A 13113-nucleotide genomic window follows, 5' to 3' on the forward strand; every position below is an offset into this window, starting at 1 on the left:
CATGAACTTGGTTTTGAATGGGTTGGGTTTAGGTGCCTGGGAGACCCAGGAAGCCTGAGCTGGTGGTGAGCTCCAAGAATCTGGGGCTTACAGGAGAGGACTGGGCTAGTGCAAACTCTGCCTCACTAGCACTTCCCAGCAGTTAAAACTATACCCAAAAGGAACATGCAGGGAATTGCAGTTGTTCTGAGCTGCTGCCTTAGGGAATTCTAAATTAGGGGACAACAGAAGAGAATCTCTAAAGAGACAGTTAAGGAACAGTCAGAAAGGTGGCTGGTAGCAAGAGATAGCAGTACTGTACTTAGAAACTAAGACAACAGAGCTTCAGGGAGGCCAGAGTGACCCGGAGGGAAAGCACGAAAGTGTTCCCTGAACTAGGAGGCCAGGAGGCCACTGGGAAACTCACACACCATGATGGCTGGAACCAATCCCCACAAACCCACTGCCTTAAGATAACTCCAATTTATCATATTTGAGTCCTGGAGGTCGGAAGTCAGAAACGGGTTTCACTGAGCTTAAAATCAAGGTGTCAGCAGCACTGATTCCCTTTGCAAGCTCAGGAGGAGAGCTGACTCCTGGCTTTTACCAGCTTCTAGGATCCACTGTCCTCCTTGGCCCATGGCCCCTTCCTGTCTTCACAGCAGCAACCTGCATCTTCAAGTCTCTCTCTGACCTCAACTCACCAGCCTCCTTCATTTATGAAGACTCTTGGGATCCACTGGGCCCATCTGGATAATCCAGGGGAACCTCTCCATTTTTAAGATCCTTAGCATAAGCAGATCTGCAGCATCCTTTTGTCTGTGTGAAAAAAAGTATTCACGGGTTCTGGGGACTAGGGCGGGGGCTCCTTGGGGGAGGAGGCTTTATTCTGCCCACTACATGGACTGAACAAGATGTGGGAAAGAGGAGACAGTGGTCTATATCAATCCTAGATAAATCTTTCAGGAAGTTTGGATTAGAAGCGAAGAGGAAAAATAGGGCAGAAAATAGCTAGAGGGTACAAAAGGATTTTTTTTTTTTTTTAACAGCATGATAAAGACAGTATTGGCATGTTTACCAGCTACACATAAGTGACAGCAGAAAGGCACAGGCTAAGAAGGGAACAGGAACAGAGACTAAGGAGCAGGTGTTTTGCAAGGGGTGGGGCTGGGATTTGGAAGAGGGTTCACAGAGTCGGCCAAAAAGAAGGAAAATTGATCCTCGACAAGCAGGGAGAGACAGGTGGTCCAGGCACAGACAGAAGTGGGCTGTAGGTTTGGAGATGAGAGGCCTGTGGACAGGGCCTTTGTTGAGGGGGATGAAGCTAGCCAAGGTCAGAGACGGCTAGCAGGGCCACTGAGGTGGGGCCAGGGTGGAGTTCATTAGTCAGCAGTGGGACCCGATTGCAAAACACTTGTTACAAAGCGATTGACTGCACCTGAGAATTACTTTCTCACATTTCAAGAAAAGCAGAGATTTTTTTTTTTTTTTTTTTTTGTCTTTTCTACAGCCGCTGCCGAGGCATTTGGAGGTTCCCAGGCTAGGGGGTCAAATCGGAGCTGTAGCTGCCGGCCTACACCAGAGCCACAGCAATGTGGGATCCGAGCCATGTCTGCAACCTACACCACAGCTCACGGCAATGCTGGATCCTTAACCCACTGAGCAAGGCCAGGGATTGAACCTGCAACCTCATGGTTCCTGGTCGGATTCGTTAACCACTGCACCACGATGGGAACTCCAAGAAAAGCAGAGATTCTTAAAAAAAAAAAACAAACAAAAAGCAAAAAACTAAGTAAATGTAAGTAAAATGGTATTTGACTTTTTCAATAGCAAATACAACTTTGTTATCTGACCCAACATTTTCAAAGGAGTACATGTTTAATAACTGCCTGTATCTAAGAAAATTAGTTTTGTTCTGTGGTTGCGAGACTTCCTTTCAACACAACTGGATTCCAGTCTTAATGGAGGAAAAAAAAACAAGTTCACCAAGGTCTTTTCTTTTAAAATCGGCATTTTCTCTTTAGTCGTCAAATGCATGCAAAAAGCATATGATTATGGTATTTATGTTTCCATTAAGGTGTCCTCAGCAACTTGGGGGAGTCTAGCCTACTATTTTCCTGCTATTTAGATTTATAGCAGCACAGTACCTATTTTATTTCAATTATATTTGAGGACAATGCTCTCTTGGTGGCAAATGATTGCACGGCGACAGTCAGCAAATGTCCATTAGAGCTGTCTTTCTGTGAAGTTCTTAACTACAGATTCTGGTATCTGGATATAAAAGTATGAATGGCATTGTGTCTTCAAATAAATTAAAAAAAAAACATTATTGACCAGGATGCCATCAATCCTTTGTTAGTATTCAAAGTATATGACACTTCTGAATTGGAATTGTATACCTTACAGGAAAAGAAACTTTTTGGTAATTGTCAAGAAACACTGAATAAAGTTTATGAATAACCCACCTGCAGGCTGACCTTTGGAATAAAATGATGATTCGCTCACAGATGAACAATGGGCATTTATGAATGGCCAGATAAAGCTGTACCCAATATGGAAATTATAAATTATTCCACAGCTTTATTGTAAACAGACCTTACTAAACCAACTTTCATGGGAGTTCTGATTGGCTTTTTGATTCGACTAAGAATAGTGCTTTTCAAAGGGTGGATGGACCAATTGCATGAGAGTCAACTGAAGAGCTTGCTAGAAATGTGGGTTCTTGGTCCCCAATCAGATCTACTGAGTCAGGATGCCAAAGGGTGGAGGTCAGCATTGGGGAGAAGCACCCCACGTTCTTGGTATACATGCCAAAATTTGAAAGATCACTGATCTAGAACCAGGCTTTGATCATTCTTGAGAGCATTATTCCTGCCTGTCTGCCCGACCAGGAAATAACCTGATGAAAAGAGAAATGCCAACATTTTAGCCAAGGTTTGAGTCCAAGCCTCCATCCCTGTGGAGCATTGAACCTTGGAATCAGCAAGACTTTCATGAAGGTACGACACAAAGAACTTCAAAGAATTCCATGGAAGTACAAAACAAACACGTTCAAAGTGTCAAAAAAAACCCCCAAAAAGACTAAAATTGGTCAGGTGGTGACACCACTATCCCCCAACTCATTCTCAAAGAAGCCATTTATTCAGTACCCGGCACCTACTATGCCCCCAAGTACTTGTACTACAGAAGCAGTCTGGTATGCCTCTCACTGAATTCAGGAAGTCTTAATTTAAAGCGAAATGGTTCCTGATATGACATGATTTAGGAAGAATATGCAGTGAGCACGTCATTGATGACTGAGGTGACAGCAGCAGAACTGCATCCTCACACTTTATGTATGTTACATACAAGGAAGAAAACCATCTTGATCCGTCCCAGTTTCATTCCTCGCTTGTTTCTGCATCCAGATGGGGATGCTATGCTTTCCTGAGAAGAAATGTCCATTTCCTAACTAACAATCCCCACAGGAAGCACCTTAAACGGTGCTTCCTGGGGATTAGGCACAGTGCTAAGCGCTTAAAAGGTATTAACAGACTCAGTCCACCCCAAGCCCATTATCCCCACTTTACAAATGAGGAAAATGAAGCGCGGAGTTTACACACCGACGGTGGAAAAGCCCAAAACCAGACTCAGGCAGTGTGTGTCTTATCCATCACTCTCAGCTGCAGGATTGTTGGTGGAGGTTGGAGACGGTGGTATATCAGAGTTAAGAATGACGTATGCCGTCCGTAGCACTGTATTCACAATTGGAAAGCTGCTGAGAGAGTAAATCTTAAAAGTGCTCCTCACAAGAAGAAAAAAGCTTTGTAACTTTGTAGAGCAACACATGGTAACTATATATCACGGCGATCATTTCACAATATACACTAGTGTGGAATCATTATGTTGTCCACCTGAAACTAATGCAATATTTATGTCAGTTACAGTCAACTACTGCAATAAAAGAGGATATATGCTATCAGACATTTGCTTGCTAACATTTCTTTAAGTAGAGGCTAACTCAGCGAAAGGTAGAAGCCATCGCTGAGTGACACTGAAGAATCTCACAATTCTTACTTAACATCACAAAATACTGTGGCAATGATTTGCCTGGGGCGGGGGGCGGGGGGGGGGAGCTCTCCAAAGGGCAGACAATCTTGAGGGGAAGAGGGATGGCTCCCCTGGGCTCTTGTATGCCTGATTCCCCACACTCAGAATAGAGTCAGGCTCCGTGAAACCAAAACCTGATGGAGGGAGGACCAAAGCAGGGAGTGCTCAGCTCCCAGGTAACGAGGGGCAAGGGAGGGAGCGCAGAACGGCTCCGCTGCTCCAGGAGCTAGGCTGCTTTCCTCTTCCTCCACGTGGCCTTTATCCCCAGGGTCTTAGATGAGCCCCACCAAAGGGCACCATCCAACTCCAGGCCCACAGAAGGGAAAATGGCAAAGGGAAAAAACTGAGTCAGCTCCATTTTCATCAGGAAAAACCTGGCTTGGCAGACAGTCCCATGCTAGACCCACTTAACTCATTCATCAAAATAATGTCACGTGCTCACCTCTGACTGCAAGGGAGCCCTGGAAATTGAAATTTGGGGGCTGGGCACATTGCCAGCCTGAACAAAACTGGGATCCTATGAAGGAAGGAAGACGGGGGGAAGAGGGGTTGGGTAGGCAACCAGCGGTGTCTCCCCTGGTGGGGGGGAAATATGGGAAGACTGAGACCCTGCATCAGACTCTGAAGACACAGCAATCAAATGGGATATGTATAGTCTGCCGAAGAAGAAAGGATTAGAAACCATTTGTAATAGCTACATCTTTGCGGTCTCTGGTTATAAGCCAGATAAAATCAACTACGCCAACACTTTGGTGAACTGAAGCCTTGTTATTCATAGAAAACAGACGGGTGGGGGTCACCCACCTAATATCAAAACTCAGAGTGTCGCCAAGGGCATTGATAAATAGTTGTAACAGGAGTTCCCAGCATGGCTCGGTGGTTAACGAATCCGACTAGGAACGATGAGGTTGCGAGTACGATCCCTGGCCTTGCTCAGTGGGTTAAGGATCCGGGGTTGCCGTGAGCTGTGGTGTAGGTCGCAGACGCGGCTCGGATCCCGTGTTGCTGTGGCTGTGGCGTAGGCCAGAGGCTATAGCTCCAATTAGACCCCTGGCCCAGGAACCTCCATATGCTGCAGGAGCGGCCCAAGAAAATGGCAAAAAGACAAAAATAAATAAATAAATAAATAAGTAGTCGTAACAGTGACACTGTGATCAAAGGGTACAGTCCAATAACAGTTCATGTGTCAATCCAAATTCAACAGGCAGGGACATACTGCTAGACAGAGCATGCAGCTATCCCAGAAAAAAAAGCAGTTTCTAAATAATGTGTAGAAATTGAGAGAGTGTCCCATTTTGACATCAAATGCACAGCATTGAATGAATCATCCCTATTTCCAGGTGGGGCTACCAAATTCATATTTCTATTAAATAAATCAAAATGATAAGCAAGGAAATTCAGATCACGGCTTTCTTAGTGAACAAGAAAAATCCCAGAACAGATTCAGGCTACGCCTCAGACTGTCAACAGACCAGTGATGCGCTCATGAAATCCACAAATTTGAATAGTAAAGTTCATCTGACACCAACAGCAAACTCGGGTGAAATTTAGTTAGTTGATGGGAGTTTCATTATTGGGTATAAACTCTCTGAGGAGTTTCAAGTTTTATGTTTCCATTACTTAACTTTTTAGAAAGTTAATAGAAGCATATTCCAGATCATCTTATAAGTGTATTATTTCTCCCTCTGAATTTAAGGTAACAGACACAGAGGCACCGAGACACGCTACTTTCACTGTCTCCAGTTAATGGTAATAGAAGCAAGTTGGACTCTGGGCATTAAGGATGCACGGATACGGCACGCAGGTCAAAGGTCACTGGAGAGAGACAAGCAAAGGAACTGCAGAATCTAAATGAGAAGAGCGATGGTTGAACTGAGCCAGCCCTGGGCTCGTAGGGCAGACAAACAAACCCAAATGAACCTGCCACGGAGCGGCCCCCACCGTACTCATGATTTGTGAGAGGGTTTAGATTTTAAAAAACATTATTGGCCACATTAAATTAATGCCGTTCATTTGAATGTAATGGTTTTGCTGTTTTGTTTGTATTTAATTTGTAAAGATGTTTGGTTTTATAGTGGTATAATGGCTGTAAACAGAAGGAGTTTAGTCCTATTTTATTTTTATACATATTTAAGTAACATTATAATCAAAACAGTTTAACTCTATACTGCAGTATCAAGAGATTGTCTTTTAAAGTCTCCACACAATTCAAGTGGGAGAAAGTTTTTTTTTTACAGCTTTGACAGAAAAAGGCAAGGGAGGGGATGCCATTATTTCCAAGCCGAATTCATATTCCTGCTACAGGTCGATGAAGAAATACCTCACAGGTGTCATAATCCCCAGTTTCTTGGATTAGTGATATTACTGTTGAATGCATATCTCAGTCTCTGAAAAAAATAATTCCAAAAAACGAAACTGAATGAGCTCCCACTGTGGTGCAACAGGATCAGCAGTGTCTCTGCAGCATCAGGACACAGGTTCGATCACCACCAGCCTGGCTGGCACAGTGCGTTAAGGATCTGGCATTGATGCAGCTGCAGCGTAGGTCACAACTGCAGCTCAGAGCTGATCCCTGGCCTGGGCACTCCATGTGCTGGGGAGTGGCCAAAAGAGAGGAATAAAAAAAAAAGGAAAGAAACCTAAATTTCCGTGATGCTTAAAAAAAAAAAAAAAAGGATATCTCTTTTGAGTTGGAAGTGTCTTAGAAATCTTTCAGCCCGGTCATCCTTCTGGGGCGCTAATGCATAGAATGTAAAATCCCTGACACACAGCTGGCTGGGCTGAGCCAGGGTGAGGCTGAGAGGGGCTTGAACACAGCAATGTGTATGACGTGATCCTGAGCTGTGACCCACACCCACCCCCCCATAACCAACGTCTCCTCTGGAATGCGTTGCTGAGTGGGGTTTGGATGGAAATGAATTAGGAGGCTGGGTTTCTGCAGACGGCCTGTAGGCTGGGCCCCGTAGCAGACAGAGCCCTTAGGAAAATCTGCAGAAATCTGCAGGGCAGGCTTAGACTCTTGAAGGGCCCTGGGGTTAAACGGGGGTCTAAAGCAACCTATTTCTGGATCCCAGGAGCTGGAGGGACCCCTTCTGAGCCCCAGCTCTGTTATGCTGGACTTCGAAGCCACATGAGTCATCACTATCAGTGATTATCTTTTAGATTTTCAAACTAGATGTGGAAGGTGCTGGAAATGATTCTTGTTTTTATCAATAAGCAATAACACGCTAAACTAACTATCTTTTGGTTCCTCCAGCAGTTACTGACCGGCAGTGCTTGTGTTGCCACTGTCCCTTCTCCCAGGAAAACACTTGCAATGGGGCATCCGTGGCCTTCAGATGCGATCTGGTCTTTGACAATTGCCTTTCACAAATACAGCCAAAACCTAGTAAAAGTTTTTGTTTTTGCTTTTTTAAGAAAATGTCACCACTGCTGGTAATAACCCTATCCTTTGAATCCTGACCCATCTGAATTAGTTAATAAGCACAGTGAACCTTCTAGGTGATCAACATCAACCGCCTGTGTTAACTTACAAGAATCATTACAGTCAACCTCAAACAGATTTTCATACAACAATTTTCAAAACCCTAAAACCAAACCAAACCAAACAACCAACCAAAGAACAGACCAATAATCTGATTTGTTTTCCCCAAGATCTGCCTCCCCTTTTGCTACTCTTTAAAATGCTTCTTTCTGGGTATGCCTGAGGGTTACCTGCTGCCTTTGCAAACCCTCCATGACAAATAGCTGGAAATAAATAATGAAAACATAGACTGCTTGCAAAATATAGCACCCAGATAGCACATGGAACTTCGGACACATCTTTAGTCTTGCCGCGGTTCTTAAAGCACAGGACCAGCATCGGACCTGGGAACTTGCTAGAAATACAAATTCTCAGGCTCCACTCTAGTCCTACAGAGTCAAAATTCTGGAGAAAGGTTAAGCCATCTGTGTTTTAAGAAGCCCTCCAGGTATCTGATGCACACTAAAGTCTGAGAACCCATAGTTTGGTTTGTTTTTGGCCACGCCTGTGGCATGTGCAAGTTCCAGGGCCAGGAATCGAACCCTCGCCACAGCGGTGACCCAAGCAGCTACAGTGACAACACTGGATCTTTAACCCGCTGCACCACAAGGGAACTCCTGAGAACCACTCATTTTAAGTGAAACCAACTATTTTTAAGGTCAAAGCTTAGCTCTACCATAGAGCAATGATTATAAGATACCATCGTATGATGAGATGGGTTGGTTGTATATATTGTTTATGATGATAGCAGGCATGTGTTGCAAATAAAAAGAAATGAGTATTATTTTCTTTATGAACCAAACTTTACGTGGTGCTTGAATATATAAACGGAAGAGTAGAAAAAGATCTGTTTTTAAATTGTTTCAGATAAAATTTGCCCTAAATACATAACCATTAACAATAGGGTCAGCACTGCACTCTGTTGCTGTTCTAATATATAGCGTCAGACTTATGGTCATGGCTCGTAACAAGCAATTTGAAGACCGGCTATACTCTACACGGCATCTACTAATAATTTCATAATATAAAATCATGTCACCCCCAAAAAAAGTGGCCCAAATAAATCGTAACTGGAACAAATCATAGCATTGCCCATTTATTTAACTACCACGGCTAGTGGCTCCTCAAGCAATAAAAAGAAATACGCCTTAAAAAGAAGACCTACAGTTTCAAGTTTTGTTTTTCATTTGAGTTATAAACTACAGGTTAGTTCTCCCATATGAAACGGTTTTAAGAACAAGATGAACTATGCTGGGAACATTAAAGAAGCTATCAAAATCTCCACTGTTCCCTCCATGAAGTTTCAGCTTGTGTAGACTCCATACTCTTCAACGCAATGGTTTTTTAAAGGCCATTAATAAAAGGCAGTTCTGGTTTGAGGACTGATGGACAATCCACTCCCTAGTCACCAACTATATAAAAGCTGATTTGGGAGCAATACCCTGATTGCTCCTGGAGCCTACCTGTCTGCAGGTAAAGGTTTGGAATTCCGTGGCTTCTTCACTTGGGCATACAAAGCATCCATCACGCGGCCTTCTCTGGGGCTCTGGGGTCTGGTGCTGAGAGCCATGGAGCCTTCATAGGACATTCCCCCGTACATCAACTCATCATCACAGCCAAACGTCCGATGAAAATCTTGGATTTCAGCATAGTCACGCTCCCGAGCCTGCCGCTCCCTAAATTCTCGAGTTTTGGCTTGAATCCTGTCAAAGTAGAACAAGTTGGAACAAGAGAAACTAGCCCTTTTCTAAGAATTGCAGATAGAAATATTCATCGAAATGTGGTAAGACATTATTTCATGCAACTCTAAGAAGACGGATATGATAAAGGATGTTATAGTCATGGCGTTAGATTGTCAAGGTAATGTCACGGATGCTCAAAACTGATCATCTCAGAGAGCTTTGTTCCCGTCAGTAAGACACAGTTGTCATTTACATCTTCATTGAAATTCGCACTTATTAACTAGCTTGAAAAATTCACCGGGGACAAATAACTTTAAGCATCCACTTGGGCTTTACTCATAAAATTTTTTGAGGCAAAAGTCATGTTTTAAAAAATCGCACACACACATACTATATATTTATTACACTTATGTGTGGGTGTACCATGTATAATCTTGCTCACTGTAAATACACCATACACATTCAACATACTATGAAGTTTACCCATGAATCCACACACCCTAATTCTTTATTAATGGCAAAAGAAGGTCTCAGTTTAATGACACTGACTTTGTTTTACCGTGATGTACACAGAACTGGAAAATCCTGATATTAAGGATAATAAGGATAAGATGGCATGTATCCAAATTCTGAAACAAAACTTGCCTGTGTTACAACTAGGGAACAGACCTTAAATAACCACTTTTACTGAAGATATGTTTAAATATTTCCTAAGATTTTACTAAGCTACTTGGTAGAAAGTCCTCTTCAACCAAATGACATAATGTATATCCCAAGTCAGTCTTAGCTGAAAATAATTAAACTACCCTTGATAGAATTTCGATAATTTTGGATGGGAAAATTCTTTCCATTACATACTTAGAAATATAAATGTCCACTTACAAGTGAAATCTTGTTTATAAAAAGCAACACTTTGGGCTGTTTGTTTGTTTGTTTATTTATTTACTGTCTTTTCTAGGGCGGCATCTGTGGCATATGGAGGTTCCCAGGCTAGGGGTCTAATCGGAGCTGTAGCTGCTGGCCTACACCACAGCCACAGCCACAGCAACTCGGGATCCAAGCCGTGCGAACCATATCGCAGCTCACGGCAACAACAGATCCTTAACCCACTCAGCGAAGCCAGGGATTGAACCCGCAACCTCAAGGTTCCTAGTCGTATTTGTTAACTACTGAGCCATGACGGGAACTCCTGGGCTGTGCTTAATATTTTATTGCAAAGTTATTTACTTTTTTTTACATTTGAAGTAGACCACTGTTAGCATAAGTGAAACATAAATGAATTCAAAAGAATATAGTAAAAATAAAAGACCAGGTAAAGACAGTCCAATAATTATTTCTCATGAATACAGACACAAAACCCCTTACCAAAATACTAGCAAACAGAATTTGCTAATATATAAAAAGAATTAAACAACATGACCAAGTGATATTTATTGAAAGAATTCAAGGCTGGTTGAATATTTGAAAATCAGTCAATGTGAGGGCTAAAGAAGAAAAATCATAATCATATCAAGTGATACAGAAAAAGCATCTGACAAAATTCAACACCCATCATAGCAGAAATCCCCAAAAGCTAGTAGTAGAGCAAAACTAACTTCCTAAACTTGATAAAAAAAGCATCTGTTAAAAACCTATTGGTGACACAATGAAGAAAGACAAAATACTTGCCCTTAAGATTAGGGGAAAGGTAAGGATGTCTGCTCCGACCACTGTAATTCAACATAGTGCCATCTTTGCAACTTCCTGTAAATCTAAAATTATTTCAAAATAAAGCTGTGTTTCTTTTTAAGCTGGAAAACTGTCCCATAGCATTGGAAGCAAAATTTGCAATTTTTCCCTCCTTTTTTTTTTTTTTTTTTTTTTCCTTACATTTAGCTTGTCACCATTGTGCCAGTCTGGTTTTCCAAACTGGGGACTTGCCAATTCAAATTTCTCTAATTTCCTTATTTCATACTTAAATTCATTTCAGTAGTGTTCCTGAACAGGAGTCCAGTGACATTTGAGAAAGGTCTGTCTGTGGCTGTGCAGGATTTCCTGCACAAATAGTTCTACCTACACCTCCTCAAGCAGTGTCCCCCAGCCACTGGGGCAACCAAAAATGCTTCCCATATTCCCAAAACCTTCCTAGAAAGACCTTACTTCCTGAGTAGAGAGCCAGTGACGTTCTTAACTCATGAGGCAATACCGGAAATACCTACTTTCTTATCAGGGGAGTCCAAGAGTCCAACAAAGATAAGACCCACATGAAAAATAGCAGCTCAAATTCTAATATCAAATTTAGCTGAAATTATCATAGATTTTTATTATAGTCTATGTATTCATTTAGGAGCAAATATGACAGTCAAAGATGCTATTATAGAAGCTGATTATCATGAAATGCTAGATATCCATGATGAAAAAGTTCACATAAGTTCAGAGCTAATTTTATTCTTTTCAAACCATGTCTGTCTTTTTTGACTCTGTATTCAGCCAGAAAAACTATCACAAGAGGGAAATGATTTCTTTCTTCCGTGATGATCACTTGTCTCATAACTCACTTTACTCACTTTATACTGACTACTTTATTTGGTCACCATCAGACAATCACCTGTTCACAGGTAATATTCAGGGTGACTGGGTACCACACAAGTCCTAAAGTCTGGGAACCGCCCCCCCAAAAAAAAATTTTGAGGGGCGACACTACCCATAAAGCCAAAACGGAATTTGGAGAACCTCTTGAAACCAAACAGAGTGATTTGGATGGGTTTAAAACGGAGTGAATCCTGTGGTTCTTTCAAAGCAAAGCTACTTCAGCTCATTTAGGTTGGGATGCGCAGCCCTGTTAAGCCATCAGAAAACAGAATAGGAACATTCTCTTCTCAAGGGATTGCACAAAACCTAAATAAATCTTCCCAAATGGCTTACACATCTGTTTCAACATCTTACTGATGGGTCCTGGATTAGAATGTCCTTTTGTTCCAAATTACACAGAAACTCATGTTCACTGGGTGTCAAACCCTAACAAGTCAGCGGCTCAGAGGAAATGCTCAGTCACGTGAGGAACGAGTCATAAATGCCAGTTCTCAATTGCTTTCTTTTACTCAAAGTTGCACATTCTTACAAATTGCCGCTCATCACCGCATCCCATAAACAGTACAGTCACATCAATAGTCCCTTCTGGAAACACTGATTTTTTCTTGCTAAGCTCCGATAACGTAAGAAATTATATTTTTATTGTTTACCTTGTTGTCACCAATGAATTTATCCCCGAAGTTATAACCCTCCTGTCCACACTGGTGGTTCATACTTCCAATGGAAACCTTAGAAATAAAATTCCAGTATTTCTGCGGCCAGCAATGATGGGACTAGATGCAAAAGGCTAACAAATTTGGTTACTAGCCTGAACCAATGTGCATTTTAAGGTTCACCCTAGAAATCAATGCAAATGAAGCTTGCAGGCAAATGGCACTGAAAAGCAGAGGTTTAAAACAAGGAAAGCACCGTTGGGTTTTGGTGCATTTTAGTGACAATTCAGATAGCAAAAGATGCAAATGATTTTATTATACACTTTTATACTTGAAGGGCTTGTTTATTATCACGTGAGAAAAGGGACTCTGTAACACAACCAGACGTTGTAATTCCATGCTGTATATCAACATGTTGTATATATTTGCACTTCATGTTTTCATTTCCATCGTTTTCTTATTTCAGCAAAAATATTTGGCCCAGGGGGAGAAAATATTTTTGGTGTCCCAATAAAAATAGCATAGTTTAAGGAAACTTTGCAAAAATTGTATCTTGCCGTTCAGCCCTTAATGGTTCCAGATGGTCAATGCTATAAAAGGACACCCCGTCCACTCT

The 13113-nt window shown here is 42.0% G+C and overlaps 1 protein-coding gene across 48 annotated transcripts in view; it reads right to left on the reverse strand.

The window, feature by feature from the left end:
- PARD3 (par-3 family cell polarity regulator) overlaps positions 1-13113 on the reverse strand; it is a 634673-nt gene that overhangs the window by 151014 nt on the left and 470546 nt on the right. For 42 of the 48 annotated variants that reach the window (XM_084980471.1, XM_084980461.1, XM_084980458.1 and 39 more), the window contains one exon: positions 9055-9294. The exons of 4 other annotated variants lie outside the window; for them this stretch is intronic. In XM_084980471.1, the coding sequence (XP_084836597.1) occupies positions 9055-9294 (240 nt within the window). Of the gene's footprint in view, positions 1-6167; positions 9295-13113 lie in introns of those variants that run through there. 2 more of the 48 variants (XM_084980486.1, XM_084980485.1) reach the window with 1 other exon arrangement.

The sequence above is a fragment of the Sus scrofa genome, chromosome 10, assembly GCF_054392235.1.
Source record: "Sus scrofa isolate SSC_HxYL_T2T_F1_AM1 chromosome 10, Sscrofa_HxYL_maternal_Yorkshire_Landrace_v2.0, whole genome shotgun sequence".
Classification (NCBI taxonomy): domain Eukaryota; kingdom Metazoa; phylum Chordata; class Mammalia; order Artiodactyla; family Suidae; genus Sus; species Sus scrofa.